Genomic DNA, 17370 nt, shown 5'->3' with positions numbered 1-17370 from the left:
ATAAGATTGAGTTGAAGTCCACATGAAAATAGAGCTTTTACCCCTCCCAGAAGTGGGCCTAGAGCCCACGAGACAAGGAAAACTCCAGGTTTGAAGTGTCCACTTTAACAACCAAAATCTAGAGATATGACCACTTTAGTTATTGCTCCATGGATGAAGAGAGCTCATCTCACACATGATCCAAATTTTGTATCCACAAAAGGTTTTAAACGAAATGTTAAGCTTGCCAGATTTCTACTGCTTTCTTTGCAGCAATTCTTTCAATGTAATGATAAATTCTGGACAAAAGTCCACACATTCTCATACTACCAAATCCAAGATAAAGAACCGTTTCTTCCTAAATATGACATAACATTTACTAGATGTATAAGGTTACAGGGGGTAAGCGATGTAGGGATCAAACCACGCAACATAATGCATAACCACGCGACATTCTGTCCCTGCATGCGTTTAACGGGGCAGCAGCTCCAGTGATTACAAATATGAGACCTGCCTTGGGCGCATCTGTCAACAGGCCTCTCATCGGGATTCTGTGATAGGATTCTTTCAATGGATTAACTTGAACAGCATCAAGAACTAGAAACTACGTCCCAACGCCATATCGTCCCATCCTCACAACAGCTCAAAATGGTGCTGGAGCAAAGAATAAACAAATTTAGTATCCACTAGCAAGGTTGCATTAACAAGACCACAGAACAACACACAGAAAAGACCATCTGTGATCTGCATAATTTACCTTCCATCAAAAGACATCGCAGTCTGTCTAATTGGAGATTTTGATTGAGCATGAGACAACCTGATAAACAATAAGGTGAATACCCTTTCAAAATTTAAAGACTACAAGTTTCCTTTGACACAGAAGAAAGAACAGCCAACCTTGCAATAAGAACCGGAGGACTACTTTGCAATTCCCAGACAAAAATTTTTCCCTCCCTATTCCCTGACAGACACAACAAAGGCTTAGTCTCCAAATCATACATATGAAGCCTAAACAGAAGTAATACTAACTTTGGAGTCCAGAAGCTTCCGCTAGCAACAAACTACTGAAAATAAGATTGCATGCGATCCATTATGCAGTTATACAATAGATAGCTGAATTGCATATGCATGCATGCGGATGCAGAAAGGAGAGAGAGAGAGAGAGAGAGAGAGAGATTATTAGTCGTTGCAATACCTATAGCAGCTGCATTATAATGGAAGTCACAAGAAAACTTGATGAACCAAATATCACATTCTGGAACAGGGTATTTCTGAAGGATGTCAATTGTACCCTAAACACGAAAAAGCATTGGAATTACTTCAAGCATCACAATGGTAGCTTGGCCAACAAGAGGTCCACTACAGGAGCATGCAGCAAAAAACATGTAATACATGCGATGGAATGCAATATATTTAAAAATAAATAAGAAGGAAAAAAACACTGAAATGAAATGGGTAAATTCTACCTCTCCAGGAGACTGCTCCTTCATTTTTGGTTCCCATAACACTATTTCATTGTCAACACTCTACAAATCCACAGCATAGAAAACATTTAGAAGCATTCAAATAAATGAAATACAGCTTTTGAGAAATGGTACATCATTTAAAATGTGCTAAGCATCATCTAAAACTTTTAACTAAACTTCTGCGAGATTTTATTTTCCTGTTCAATATTCTAAAAGCAATGTAATTCGTGAACGTCTTATTCCCTGCTGCTTCTCTCAGAAATTAATGTTGGTCATTGAACAAAAAGTTAATGTCCACTCTCAAGTCCAAAGGGAGACATTGGTTGAAAGATCATACAATAGTTTTCATCATCAGAACCAAATAAGACCAGCCTCACCTGCTATTCCAACATATATGAGGGCACGGACATGAACTTGAACACACACCCAAAACACAATAAGAAAAGGCATAACAGGATTTAGTTCAGTATTAAAACAGCAATGGTGATTTTCCCTTAGGACATTGCTTTCAAGTTGAATTCATGAATCAAGATGATGGTGGCTCAAGTAACAACTTACCTTAGATAGAATAAAGTCGCCGAGCCAACGGTTGCAATCAACGTAATTTGTATGAATTGATGCAATGAACACCTAAAAACAACAAAAAGTGCTTTACATGCTGGGACTTAAAATTTTCATCTTTTACAAACTTGAATTAAAAGGGAAGGGGGCAAACCAAACCAGGATGCTACTCACAGGAAACTGTACATATTTTGTGGGGAATTTTGAAGGAAGATCTGTCCATGTGAAAGATTTCTCTACATATGTCCAAAACTCTGCATCAAAGTCAAATAATATGACAAAAGAAGATAAATTAATTATGAGGAGGCCCAGAAGGGCGCGGATGAGAGTAATAAAGAAAGATATGGATGAAAGACTGGAAAGTGTAACTGCAGATCAGATTGAATGGTCAAAAGGGATCTATTTAGAAGACTCCATATAACTTCCACTCTATATACATGTAGCCAGAGCTAAATAGTTGGGATTAAGGCATAGAAGATATGAAACTGATCATGAAGATAAGTCAGATATCTGGTCAGAGGCCAACGATCACATTACACTCTTTCGGGTACCATGCAGGATTAGTCCACAGACCTACCCTATCACACCCAGTTACTGCCAAAATCAAGGCCTGGGCTGATTATTATATGGCTCATAGTCATAACCCCAAAACTGTCAAGCAATTCGCCACATAAAGGAAAAAAGAAATGAAATATAATTATTAATTATGCAAACTGAAAAGAATAAAACAAACTATAAAATAGAGAAAATGTCCAGGTCAAACAATAAACATCTCCACAATTGCATATATATATATTTCTAATTATGAAGCACGGATGAGCAGGCCATATGTGCTAGGTTTGACTTAACTGCTAATAGGAAAAGGAGCGCGTATGTGTGTATACATATATAGGAAGATTCAAACTCGCACCTTTATAATAGAGGAAAGTATATTCAAAATTGGTGATACTAAAGTAATTACTAATTACCATGGGAAAATGTACTGAAATACACTCAGGAGTCAGCTCAGGAAGCACTATATCATCTTGGTTGTCAAAGTAAATAAGATATACAATTGTGTGCATGCAAAACAAGCTGTGCATATGGACAATTAACCAATCTTACAGTGATTCACATATTGCCTATAATTCTGCATGGTAAATTTCATAATAGTTCTTACTTACAAAAGATAGCATCTTGAAATAAATGAAGTGCTACTGAATAGTGAATATGGTTGGGCCTATTTATCCAATTCTATCCACCACATTCAATTAGCATAAAAACATAACATAAATGAGCAACGCAAAAAGTTGTACCTTTCATTGACCAGATCTTGACGGTATTGTCCATACCACAACTAACGATGCGATAGATGTCTGATGGATGAAAGTCCTACAATAGGCAGAACAACCTTGACGCTAATTTTACTAATTAATCTATGACAAAAACAGACTCAATTTTCTTTATCCCCGGGAGTAAAGAGGGCTACCACTCTATAAGTTGTTCAAACTTACAACACTTAAGACTTCATTGCGGTGACCCCCAGCACCAGCAAAAATCAAGATGCATATTCCAGTATGAACATTCCACAGTCGAACAGATTCATCCTGGTCCAGTCTTAAACATTTAGTCATTGTTAATAAAAATAGAGATCTGACATTGAACAAAGTTATTACTTACTTTGCTGGCAGACACAATAAGTGACGGTTTTAGTGGCTGAGTCCGAATTTCATTTATCGAGTCCCCATGGCCAACAAAACTCTGGGCATATAAAAGAATGGAAAAGAACAAAATTTTGTAGTTATACCATGAAGGCTAACTGTAAGGAATTCTCAGCTAAAATTCAAGTCGTAAAAAGTAACAGTACAGAAGTTAACAAAGCTGATAAAGAACCAGGTTTCGTCTTTAGAACTATCTACCTCAAGTACTGGTTTCCTTTAATCCCAGAACACATGTTTAACTAAACACACCACATATGATTACGGGCCCCCGTCTCATGGATTTTTGGCCATAATGTGACATGGGGAGACACTTATATTGAGGGGATAGGGGGAAAAACTCCAATGTCGGAACCAGTACTAGAAAAAGCACGGTCCTTTCTCTTTTCCCTGGCCTACTAATGATGACCAATTGGTATCGGCATTCTGCATCCCTAACATCCATGTCATTTAAAAAATAAGAGCAACAACTACAAAGTATTTTCTCAGTAGACTGAGGTACTATCACAGACAAAGGCAAAGGTCTTAGAACCAAGAATTTTCTTACCTTGTGGACTTTCTCATTACCGGCATCAATGACACGGATGATACCAGTAAATCCTCCGGCCACAACAAATGGGCTCCCGTCAATGTTGCAAGCCCAGGTCACCGTGTAAAAAGACTCATCCTTCTGATCTAGATAGCATATAAATATTTCAATTTTCTATAAAGGCATGTTTTGTACTTGAGTAAAAGTCACATTTGTAAAAGGAATTATTGAGTGCAAAAGAAAACACCTCATAAGCGGATAAAAGGACACATGCTAAAATTTATCCAACAATTTGAAAAGAAGATCAGAGGCCAGTGTGTTTCTTACATTCATCAACATAAGATTGCAGCACGGCTATAACACCACCTTCGAGGCATTGATAAACAGTCACCTATCAACGTAAATCACAGCAGGAATTTAAATAATAGAAAGTAAAAGGATGGAAACACACATTCTAATGTGCAAATAAATGCATATGAATACTTTTCCCCCAGCACATAACCCGAACAAAACGTGTGACAATGCTAAAGCATTTAAAGGTCTGCTGACCTAAATTCAGGTGATTTGTAGGAAAAATTAGAACTTACGAGCATCGAATGTTAAAAAATGAGCAAAAACAGCCTCAGTGTAATCTTCACAAAACAGATTCAATTCAAAAGGGTCATTTTTTGGGCAGAAGTTAACTCCAGTTGCACATAGTTCAAACTCCAATTGAGCCACCAAGACGAGCTCCAGAAAAGCTTGAATGTGTTCCTCGAATCTCCTCACAAACATTGTTATCAGTCTTCCATCTTCAAATTCCCAAACCCAAACCCAAACCCAAACCCAAACCCAAACCTAAACCCAAACCAGTCTTAAGAAAAGCTCGCATCTTTACATTGCAGAGCAGATTGATATGAACAAAATCTCCATCTAAACATTATAAAGTTAAATTGAACTTCATCAACTGCACAATGTGACATGGGAAAACTATTAACTCATCAGCAGTTAAAAATTAATGCACTGGCTTCAAGTTTTCTCCAATTGAGTTCTGAAGAACCTTAAATATACTCATCAGCAGTACACACAATTTCACTGTCCCTTATTAAGCTCCAAACTTTATCCCCAATCAAAAATCCTTGTTCAGCATTCACAGGGATTCAGAAAACAAAAATGAACCAAGTACATGAATGGTGTAATTGGTATTCTAGAAAAACGAGAAAAAAAATTGGTAGCCTAGAAAAGGCGACTTTTTTCCCGGCTGTTATTCCCAGAACGTGCTATGTGAATAAAGGGTGAGAGACTGACCCGATTGCCGCCGACGGTGGCGAAGACGTTGAAGTAGCGAGAGTCGATAAAGTTAAAAACGACGGCGTATAAGGGGCGCTTGCCCTCCTGGAGGCGATTAGTGACTCTGTAATCTCTCTTCTTCGATGGAGTCAAAGAACCCACAACCGGCTCGCACCCTATCCCTACCTTCGCCATAATCTCCGCTCGCCACGACACCACCGTCCACTCTCTAGCTGTTGAAGGGCAAGCGCAGGCCACCTCGGACAAGAATTCCTCCTCCTCTTATTAATTAGGTTTTTCATAAATAATGAACCAATCATATTTTTTAGGCTAGTAAAGAATTCCAAGTTTTTGTAATTTCGTTTGTTTTCTGTTTTTTGGTATTTTCTATTTTTGATTTTCCACAATGTATTTGTTCCTTTTTTTTTTCAAGTGATTTCTTGTGTTTTTGTTTTCAAGTGATTTCTTGTTTTTCTATTTTTTTTTATAACCAAGATGGATACCAGACAAACTTAATCCTTGAACAGTTGACATTGACCTAAACTCGAAGTATCCACCTCGCGTGCACAGAAATTTCTCATCTAAGAACGGAGTAAGTTTGACTCAAAACCAGCATGTGATCACAAGGATATTACTCTTTGAAGAGATAACATTAGCCTAAACTTGAACCATAAGTCCGCACGCACATAAATTTCTCACCTGACAATAGGGTAAGTTGGTTCAAAACCAGCGTGTGACTACAAGAATATTGCTCTTCGAACATATAACATTAGTCTAAACTCGAACCATCCGTCTGCGCGCACATAAATTTCTCACCTTTCCTCTCTTCACTCTCCGGATTCCGATCTGCACTCTTCTAGTACATCGGCCTATCCTTCCACTTTCAGACACGATAACTGATACACCAGAGGTGCGTCCTTCCCGGTCCTCTTGTACTAGGGAAAGGTTCTCTCAATGCTCTAACGCCCACACCGGATATGGATCGAACTATCTCACGATGTTCTGAACCAGCTCACGTACCGCTTTAATGGGCGAACAACCCAACCCTTGGAACATACTACAACCCCAAGTGGCGAAGGGTCGACATCGAGGTGTCAAACCTTCCCGTCGATGTGAGCTCTTGGGGAAGATCGACCTATTATCCCTAGAGTAACTTTTATCCGTTGAGCGACGGCCCTTCCACTCGGCACTGTCGGATCACTAAGGCCTACTTTCGTCCTTGCTCGACAGGTGGGTTTTGCTGTCGGCCTACTACAGGCACCTGTAGGGATTAATGCGTGAGACCTGACAACATGATAAGTTAGCTCAAAACCAACGTGTGACCACAAAAATATTGTTTTTTGAACATATGACATTAGTCTAAACTCGAACGATCCGACCCGTGTGCATAGAAATTTCTCACCTGACAACATGGTAAGTTGACTCAAAACCAACGCGTGGCTACATGAGTATTTGCTCCCAATGAAAATTGAATTCAAGACCTCCCAAGTTATACAATTTGATCCTAAAGAGATTCACCAACTAAGCTATCAAGTAAGAGCATCTTCATTACACTCCTCAAAATAGCAGAAACGTCATTTTGGGATCAGTTTTGAAATTTACCAAACGTGGGTTTTTTTATCTTATGTATTTTAAATCAACAACCAAACGTGTTTTCAGAATTGTTTTACAAAAATAAGAACAGAAAATAAGCATAGCAAACGAATATAACAAACCTCTCAACTCTGCTTAGCTCCACTCCCCTAATTTGAACTGAAAGTTTGGGTATAATGGCATGGCCGAAACTGGGCCTGTGAAGCCTGAGCCACCAAACTATGAGATAGGCTGGAAGAGGACTAAAGAGATTGAGATAGAGAAGCCAGTAGGGTATGAAATAATGGACTTCTTGGACAAGCTGTTAGAGTTGATGGATAGAGAGTACGGTTCGACAGAATTGCCAGAGAAAGTTGGAGAGATAGTTGCAGAGAGAACAAGAGAGGAGGCAGCGGTGTTGAGAGATGAAGAGAAGGTTGAGAGATGAAGGGCATGGTGACTGAGTTGTTTAGGGTTTTGAAGTTGATGGAGATGGACTTGGCTATGGTGAAAGCTGCTGTGAAAGGAGACTCTGAGTGACAGGCTTGACCAGGCTAAGGCAAGGTGCAGGCAAGCTATGCTAGTTGCTAAATCATTTTGAAGGGTCATTAGAGGTGGAGGAGAGGGAACTGTCCACATTATTTCTACATAGCAGATGAATAAAAATCAGTCAATCTCCCGAACAAAGGAATATATGCATATGAATTCCTGGATACATGGTGTGTTCATACTCGACAGCATTCGACATGATAAACCGATCTTTTTCTCTTCTTTCCTCGTATAAAATTGCTACTACATTCCTATACCTTTTTTTTTCCTTTTTGTTTTAGGTTTAGCTTCTGCAATGGTGTGCTTGAAAGCCAATTGACACGCTTGGATGATGGAGCGAACGTCACGATCGTCTTTCGGAATCTTAGACAGCATATCTTTTGCCGATCTATGAGCGCCTGAAGCTAATAGAGCTTGATACATCCTGCAACAATCCAAAAATGAAACATTGAAAATGGGAGAGAAACAGATTCAGCATTTACGAAATTACGACACTGAAACCAAACCGGAAGAAATACATGCATATGGCGCACCTCAAATAGCTCACAACATTGTAAGGAAGACCAGCTATCTCATATTGCCTCCAAATGAAAAGAGAACTTTGGAGATCTTTGGCATTAACACAGGCACTAAGGAGAAAATCAAGACATTTCCTCGAAGGGGAGAGTCCAAGCTCATCCTTTATGGCTCGAAGCAAGTTCAGGCAAACGTCCAAATGTGTATCGTCTGTATCGGCCACAATAGAGAAAACCTGCTCAAACGTGTTGATGAGGTGAGAAAGAAAGTTAGTTGACGCCATCAGTAAGATTAGCGTACTGGATATTACAAGGATGACCAGATATGTGAAACATTTAAATGACGAGAACTTGATGAAATAAAGGTATCTTAGAAAATGGAAACAAAAGCCTAAACTTGCTACATATAACAATTCCCCGTAATTCACAACAAATGCTGATACACCAAGGTGAGAAAAGAGAGAGAATAACATTTAAGAAAGGAAAGAAGCAAACCTCATCAACAATAATTCCAAGAGCTAACTCATCATTGCAAAGTTTTTCGTCAAGTTGCTTCAGCAAATCAATAGCAGAGCTAATTTGAGAGAAAAAGAACGTCAGCAAACAGGGTAATGCACATGAACAAGTTGGGAAAAATGAAATATATTGCAATAAGACCTTGTATGTTTATTCCGAACACAATACAAGAGGACTCTGCAGCAACCATCCACCCAATAGTCTTGATCATGCAATTCCTTCAGCAGCTTAAACAATCTACTTATTTCTCCTTCAGATTGGGTGTGCTCCTAAGATGATTTAGAAATGTCACTATGTTTGCAAAATTAAAGCGTACTGTAATTTTCTATGCATAACTCACTATAAGACTTATAATAGCTTTCGGCTCCAGATCACATTCTGCGTCCTTGATTTCTTTGTATATTTGCAAGGCATCAGATATTTGTCCATGTGATGCGAGTGCAGAGACGAGCGCACTTTTACATTCAGTTAAGCCCCGGGTTGAAACCCCTTTATCTGCGAGTACCTGCAACACAAAATGGTATCTGTCAAAACATTGCAGATGATATGCAATTATATGTTATAACTGAAAGCTACATCCTAGCTTACATACAACAACAGAGTCCAGCAAAATTTCGAAAAAGTAAACCGTCTTTCAATTGGCTGTATAACAATGCTCAACGAAGAGGTGAAGTAAAAAAGAAAAAGATTGGAAAAAAGACCCCAAATGCATCAAAAGAAAAATGGAAGGGACAATGATGTGAAAACAAGGTGGCCGAATTCAACTAAAGTTGTTAAAAGTTTAGGAGGGCAACTAGATATTACATTTGACTCGAAAAGAAAATAATGGAATTAAGGCATAACTCAAGTTCTTGTGATATTTAAAATTTGGTCCCGATAATCCCAAAAGTTCCACAAATAATAGTGAGAGTTCTATTAATTTGCAAGATTCCTGCCAAAAGAAGAGAACAACATATGTACAGCTACCTGTTTTGCCTTCTCAAACTGCCCAATACTTGCATATGCATTAATAAGGGCCATTACAACCTGCTTCGTAACTTGAACTCCAACACACTGCATTTCTTCATAGTACTGCAAGCAAAGATGCCAAAACTCAACATGCTATGCTTTCATGTATTATGGAAAACACATCCATCAGCTATGCAAGGAACTATGTTATTCAATCATAAAAAACTGCATGAACATATTCTTCACAAGCAGTAAACAAAACTCAAAACATAAAGCAACAAAATTATGGCTACCTTATTTATTCTCTCTTCACTATCACAATGGCTTATTAAGTAGCTGAAAGTTTGGGAATCTGGTTTTACATCTGCATTCTCCATTTGCTTGAGAACCGAAAAGCCCCCGACTATGTTTTTCTGCATAGTTTTGAGGATGCAAAGAAGTCAGACAAAAAACATACAATGAAAACATGAGGAGAAAATACTTAAGCATGGACAACACAATGCACATGACCTCATCTGCACCCATAATCAACCAGAAAAGCACATCCAGAAAAATGGTTTATTCTCATGAGATTACTCTTTACAAAATTACTGAAAGCATCATTTAGCTTGGTTAAATGAAACCTCAGAGCAACACCAACCTTGCAAATGTTATTAGAAGTTAGCAAGTAGGCAACAAATAACAAAGCCAATGAGTTATTGAAAAAGAGCACCACGTGAAATGTTATTGAACAAGAGCACAAAGTGAAATGGACAGCAGATAACAACGAACCTAAAAGTTACTTTTTCCACTTCAGGGAAAAAATGAAAAACCTAACATATATGATAGAACTTCTTTAGACATGGCAACAAACTTGAGAAAGCATGTATTCTATCACTTCCTTCTGTGATACTTATATTCTCACTTATGACATAAAATAGCATGAGTGCATGACAATGCAGAATGCAACAGAAATGACCATCATTCTCAGGGAAAATCCATCAAATCAACAAATAATGAATATAGAAGTATAAATTTTGAGTATACCTCACGAAAAAATCCTGCCATTATAGCATTATACATACTCACTGTGCGTGGTAAATTAAGTTCCTTCAAATTATTGAGCAGCTCATAAGCACCAATGTACTGCATCAAATAAGAACAACAAAAATCAAGAAAAGTTGTACATATGGTTTAATCTTTTGGAGAGACAGTGCCACAAAACACACAAAAAAGATTTTTCTGCATATCTGTACACATGCATGAAACACACATGCAGCCTAAGAGACAGGAGAGAGAGAGAGAGAGAGAGAGAGAGAGAGAGAGAGAGAGAGAGAGAGAGAGATAGGGAGCGAGAGGGTAGCAGCATACATCTTTCATTTTCACCCTCAAACTTATCATGGTCCTGAAAGTCTCAGTATTTGGCTTCAGGTCATGATGTATGATCAAAGAATGGATCCGTTCAACCTGAAATAGTTTAAATTACAGGGGAAAGACCAAAAAAAAACAGCAAGGCTTAATCAATAGGATCAGCACATAAAAAAAAAAAGGATCAGCAATGCATAGTAAATGTCTTCCTTGCTGGCCCCATGAAAATTAATGTAGAAACAACAAAATAAAGGTCAAGAGTGCTTTAACTTTTCACCACCTCCCTATGGACAGGGGTTCAAATCCCCACCCCCCATTGAATCAATGAAAAAAGAAGTAACACTTCCATTGTATCTTGAGCATGCAAAAACCCAGGGAAACATCATTTATATATTATAGACTGGCATTTTTTGTCACAAGAGATGAGAAATGCATCTGGGCAACTAACTAGCATTGGAACATAATTATAAACCGGACTCAATCCATACCCCTGGCTGTGCCTGCATGCATTTTTACACGGATAAATGCGAAGGCCAATAGATTTCCAACACATTTCACACCACACTACTATAATAGAAGGCATAGATCAACTTCATCTTCTTTTTTTAACAGACAAGAGGGGGGGGGGGGGGGGGGGGGTTCAAAGTTAAGTAGGCCACCATATGGGATTTCAACACTAAACCACATAGTGATTCTCCGGTCAACGTCATCTAAGAAACCTAATCAGTGGTCCAAATTTCCATGTTCCTTCCATTCCTTTCTCAAATGCAAAATAGAAAGAAATATCAATTCATTCATACTAGAGTTGTTGTGGGTAAGTGGGTGATGTTGCAAAGCTCCAATGTTATTAACTTCTAAAAAGCTAAAAACATAAACTTCGAGGAACAACCTCGCATTCATTCAGTTAGCTTAAACCATAAAACTAGATAAAGCTTTAATCTTTTCCACGAATGACGGAACGAGGGATTTACATCTTTCCATATATTTATATTCCAAAAAATTCATAACATCAAAATATCACATGGGAACACTGCAAAAATGGGGAGAACAAAGACAACATACCAGATTAAACTCAAAGCTCCCCTCACTAGCATTCAATATGGAATTTAGTGTCCCTGTGGATATGGTTAATCCTGTCTTGCACATTTGATCTACAATATCAAGGGCGATGTGCACCTAGAAAGTTTTAGAAGCATAGATCAATATCATGTCAATCTTTAAAAAATGACTATTATACAGAGGAAAAAAAGTATACTTTATCATTCAAATAGTTCCCTAACATTAAAAGGGCATTCCATCCTCAATCATACCTTGAGTGAATCACAACAATATGATATGAGCTTCTCGTATGACATTGAAGAGGGTGCAACTTCATATTGTGCATGCAAGCTTTTGAATTTTGACACAACTTCTTCCACCTTCAACAGACAACAATCATGAGTAAAGAGAGATACAAATAATTAACAGCAAAAATCATGTACTACTAAATATATTCCATTTTCTGGCACAACAGTGAGCAAAAACAACAGAGCACTCTTAGCTAGTTTAAATATTTTGAAGATATCAAATTACCTACGAAGTTCGTTTCTGAACTAAACAGATGGACGTTGACTAGATACAGATAGAGTCATAGAGGTTAGTATAGGCTAAAGACAGGCTTAAAATATTATCATAACATTCCTAAGCACACATTCGTTGTTCGCAAGAGACCTCAACATGATCATTCGTTCCCAACTAGAAGATTTGGTCAGTGACACTGACTTGTTCAAATGGTACATTTAAAAGAACCGACAAATAATAATAATAATAATAATTTCAACGAAGAGGATAGCGTCAAACAAATATATGTCGAAAAAGGAACCCAAATTTCCCTTCGACTCTTTGCCAACTTTACCATCATTTAAGCCCAAGATCTATATTCAAATGCTTAGTTATCTCAAGACCCCAATACAAAAATGATCACAATAGAACACAGTTTCTGCAACCAGAGTCTAATTTACATATAATTGAAACAGAATGATTTTTTTTTTCAAGAAGAAGCAAACTGCATACAAACCAGAAGTGCTTCACAAAATTATGGCCTCAAAGACGTTACCAGCAGCATTCATGGGAAGTTCCTCACCGCTAAATTTGGAATGTGAGCAGCATAACAAAAAATTAGAGTTGAAATCTTCTCTGTTCCATCTTCTGCAGTTAATCAAGACGACCAATTATGATATATTTAATCCAGAAGGCTGCAAGAAACTACCAAGTATCAACTTGTACGAAGCTCAAATCTTATCAACCTTTTACAGAGTCGAGACTCATAAGTCATAACTAATCATTTTTGTATATTTTTAAACGCAGAATACAGCATACTAATTACTTTTGTTACTGATAGACACAGAACCACAAACGTTCAGGATGTATTAGTACAATAATCCCTATTGAGATTTATTTTAATTTAATTTCTCCACATTTAGTAAAAAAACTTTAAAAATTAAATCCATCAAACTACCCTAGAAAGTTACAGTTTTAAAAATGAAGAAAACCCCCAAAAATGAATTATACATAAAAGAAATCAATCTTAAGCAGAAAGTCTAATTCAAAAGCCAGTTGCCACTTGTAACTCCATAATACAGGCGACTTATGAGCGTATTAGTAGAGAATTACTTAGTTCTGGGAACTAAGTGAACATACCACAATTTTTAAATGCCAAAAGGAATCTCTCCATAAAGGATTCCAGCAAATGCCTCCCCAAAGCTTTGAAGATACTTGCTACAAGGTCCATTGATTGAACTTTTGTTATGTCTATAATCTCCATCAACCGCCGAAAGTTGGCATTTCGATCACTTTCACAAAGAGCCAACAAATAATTTTCTGCAATTGAAATCATTCGTAAGTTTCCAACAATTCCAGACGAGAACAGTCAACTGTGGCCTCAAGATGGACTTGGAACTTTTCTGCCAGAAAAATCAGATTTGCATGATACTGTTAGTCTGTGATATAATTTAAAAGGTATGGCCAGTATTACATACCTTGTACACTGTTATCATCAACATTGTCCTGGGTTGCAATGTAATCACAAAGCTCCTCAATTTTTTCTTCATTATTGACTCTGATCCACAGCAGCATCTCATAATAACCCAATTTTGAAAGAGAACTAGGATTCTCATCTTTAACAACCCCACAGAAAAAATGGAATTCTTCTATCATGCCCATGTCAATCAAATAAATAAGAAGTGGAGCATAAGTTTCCTCTTTCAGCTGGAAACCCTGTCCCCTCATTGATTTAAATAGCTGAAATGCCCTGGAAATTTGTTCCATCGCAACCTCTTCATCGTCACTGTTTCTAGCATTCTTTATACAAATTCCTATTAAAGCATTGTATTCCTTCACACCAGTTTCTCGTCCTAATTTGCCAAATACTTCAAGAGTGACATCAGTCCCCAGTCTATCGGCACACATTTTAACTAAGAGGTTAAAACGATTAACCTGGCCAGATTTAAAAACCCACTTACTTTTCCTTTCACGAGATACTCCTTTCTGACCAGTTGGGGAGTCTTTACGAGAAATATCTGGAATCCAAGGAATGTCCAACACACTCTCCGTAGAATTTTCATTCTTGGTCTCTTGGGGATCAAGTGAACTACCTGCATAAGAGGGAGAGGGAATGAAACACTAAACAACTTGGATGCAATTTCAGTAAGCCAAACGGATTTAATTTGGTGAGTTCAATACCTACAGATAACAGAACTCAAAGGAAAATAATGGAAGCAGAAATTCGTTCGCATGGGAAGACAGTTATGATCAAAATTATATAAAAGTCAAAGTTCTAATGAAGTTTGCAAGCAAACAATTTGCAGATAATTAAGGAACATTTTCCACATGCTTGCCTGCAAAATTGGTATTTCGAAAGCAGAATAACAAAGGGAGAGTGAAAATATATTGCTATTACTCTCACAACTGTGAATTCAGCAATTATAACAAGATCATCCTAGTTTAATTGTCAAGAGAACACTAGAATTGAAAAGAAAATATAGCAATGACTTCATATTTTTTTGAATGTTAACAATAACTTTAAATTAAAACAACACACTTTACTGGTTCATTCATTCAAAACATGAAAATCTGATTTATGTTGCATGCTATATGCATACATACCGGATAATATGTAACGTATCTCCTGTGATAGCGGCTGTGTTGAATCCTCTGTATTAAAGACATGAGAATGAGATTGAACACAACAGATTCATTGAAATTTTTTCGTATATTCTAATCAGCTTTCAGAGAGAGAAAAAGAAGAAGAAGAAGAAAGAAGCACTAAAAACACTTCATCAACTAGCTATTATCTAGAGACCCGCAGACAAAACACATTATTTTCCACCCCTCTTCATATAAAGAAAATTTTGAAATTCATTGCTGGATGAACATAGAAAAATCCAAAAGGAACTTAACACTATAACTAACACTGAGAACAAACAAAGCAGACAGAACCCATAATTTTCCTTTAAATGTTCTTGTCATCCAAACAGTTAATTCATAAATGACTTCCCCTGCTGATCATTTCCCCAACAACAAAACAAACTTTGAACACCAAAAAAAACAAAACCTCTCTGATGAACTGAATTCTCCATTCATTATCATCACCATCAAAGTCCCAATCCCACAAAAACTCGGGTTTGGCTCCATGAATACATAAAAGAAATTCCTTTATCACATTTGATTCACGATGCAGTATTTGGCAGAGTTTAAAGCTAACTGCCAAACCTTCTCAAGCAGGGGATTGGGACCCGCTATTAAACCCAGCTAAGTTCCCAAATTCTCCATTACCAGAAACCAAAGAATGCCTCAGGAAAAAAAAATCTTGCATTCCTTTCCTCAAATTATTCCTCAACTTTCTCGGCCGCCAAACAAAGAACAATGAACTACCAATATCTAAAAATTTGCCAAAAAGCAAGCTTTAACACGATAAACCGGAAAAAACTGCCATACCAGAACTTAACGGTGCTTCATTCGTCAATCCAGGAATGGCCCACTGACCTGAAAGTTCAGGGACAGACGGTTTGGGCTTCGGAAATTTAGCTGAGCATTTGCTAAGAGACTTAGAAATGAATGTCGTGGAGAGTGTTGGGGAAGAGGGGTCAAGTGAGGACACAAACTGCTTGAGAGTTGTGTCGCCGGCCGGTGAGGTTTTGGTGGTGGCGGACTTGAGGGTGGTCTTGGCCCTAGCACGGAAGAGAGAGACCAAGTTCCTGCCTTTGGAGGCGGGCATTTGGGGTTTGTTGCATTAAGTGATGGGTTCATTCATGGGTTTTCTTAGGGGAAAAAAAGGGAATTTTGTAAAAATGACCTTCTCAAAAAGTCAAACCAGAGAAATAATCCATTTTTTTATAAACCGCAAAAATGACCTACCTTGTAATTTTTTGGACCCAAATACCCCTAATGTTGAAATATCCTTTCTTCCACTCACAATACCAGAATACACATAACCCTCTTAACAGCTATTTTTCATCATCTTATCTGCACTTGATCGGCTATTTCTCATCATCTTATTTGTTCTATAGAGCTCGAAAAAGCCAGATCAGGTTCGGGTTCTGAGTTATTTGTGATCTTCGTTATCGCAAGTCTGAAGAGAGGTTCGTTGGTGAACATTTCATATCACTTTTGACAAGCGAGTACATCTATATTCTGAGTAATTTTGTTCCATATGTTTCTCAAGTGCATGTGAAGTTCTGAACGAACACATTATCTACTCATAGCGTCTGTGTAGTTAAGCATATTGAGTTTGTAGTCAAACAAATATATATGTAGTCGAGCATTTGTGTTTTTATGGTCGAGCATTTATGTTTTCATGGTCGAGCAAAGTTGTTTATGGTCGAGAATTTGTGTTTTTATGGTCGAGCAAAGTTGTTTATGGTCGAGAATTTGTGTTTTATGGTCGAGTAAAGTTGTATTATGGTCGAGCATTTGTGTTTTTATGGTCGATCAAAGTTGTTTATGGTCGAGCAAAGTTGTTTTTGGTCGAGCAAAGTTGTTTATTGTCGAGCATTTGTGTTTTTATGATCGAGCAAAGTTGTTTATGGTCGAGCATTTAAGTTTTTATGGTCGAGCAACTTATTATACTTTTTTTTTTTATGGTTTTTTGTTACTTTCAGGAATGACATCTATTGATTTGTGATCCTCTATGGTGGCCAATGGGAAATTTGTCGAGGGATTTGCAAATACAAAGGTGGGAAAAGCCAAGGTGTAATAGTGTTCGAAACAATTTCTTTTGTGTAATTTGTGGATTTGATATATGAGTTGATTGAAGTGGATCGTAGTGCTGGTGAATTGTTGATGAAATTTGCTTATAATACACATTTTGATATGGAACCGATGGTGCTAGGCAACGACCGTGACTTGCAATTCTTTCTTAGGCAAAATGATGATCCTCGAAGACT

At 37.6% G+C, this 17370-nt stretch overlaps 2 protein-coding genes and 1 pseudogene across 3 annotated transcripts; 1 reads left to right on the top strand and 2 right to left on the bottom strand.

Moving 5' to 3' along the window:
- Window positions 1-207: 207 nt before the first annotated feature.
- On the bottom strand, window positions 208-5788 carry LOC119985349 (polycomb group protein FIE1). The gene is made up of 13 exons (XM_038829629.1): window positions 5520-5788; window positions 4560-4623; window positions 4251-4378; window positions 3666-3746; window positions 3500-3592; window positions 3302-3377; window positions 2181-2260; window positions 2004-2075; window positions 1446-1505; window positions 1175-1271; window positions 877-940; window positions 737-796; window positions 208-633 (listed from the first exon to the last, which is right to left on the bottom strand). Exons 1-13 carry the CDS (start codon window positions 5694-5696, stop codon window positions 570-572), a joined length of 1116 nt encoding a protein of 371 aa, XP_038685557.1. The 5' UTR covers window positions 5697-5788; the 3' UTR covers window positions 208-569.
- A 1330-nt stretch (window positions 5789-7118) lies between these two features.
- On the top strand, window positions 7119-7687 carry LOC119986267 (annotated as a pseudogene).
- A 42-nt stretch (window positions 7688-7729) lies between these two features.
- On the bottom strand, window positions 7730-16254 carry LOC119986266 (pentatricopeptide repeat-containing protein At4g04790, mitochondrial-like). Of its 2 annotated transcripts, XM_038830841.1 has the most exons (16): window positions 15923-16254; window positions 15092-15139; window positions 13966-14580; window positions 13628-13807; window positions 13071-13135; window positions 12259-12366; window positions 12011-12124; window positions 10952-11047; window positions 10628-10726; window positions 9895-10014; window positions 9620-9724; window positions 8994-9158; window positions 8795-8922; window positions 8633-8711; window positions 8156-8373; window positions 7730-8046 (listed from the first exon to the last, which is right to left on the bottom strand). In XM_038830841.1, the coding sequence occupies exons 1-16, from the start codon at window positions 16200-16202 to the stop codon at window positions 7866-7868; spliced, it is 2601 nt and encodes an 866-aa protein (XP_038686769.1). In that variant the 5' UTR covers window positions 16203-16254; the 3' UTR covers window positions 7730-7865. The 2 variants fall into 2 exon arrangements, with proteins under 2 accessions (XP_038686769.1, XP_038686770.1); XM_038830842.1 differs by lacking the exon at window positions 15092-15139.
- Between the last annotated feature and the right edge of the window lie 1116 nt (window positions 16255-17370).

Source organism: Tripterygium wilfordii, chromosome 19, assembly GCF_013401445.1.
Source record: "Tripterygium wilfordii isolate XIE 37 chromosome 19, ASM1340144v1, whole genome shotgun sequence".
Lineage (NCBI taxonomy): Eukaryota > Viridiplantae > Streptophyta > Magnoliopsida > Celastrales > Celastraceae > Tripterygium > Tripterygium wilfordii.
The sequence above is the reverse complement of the archived record's forward strand: the minus strand, read 5'-3'. Positions and strand labels throughout refer to the sequence as shown.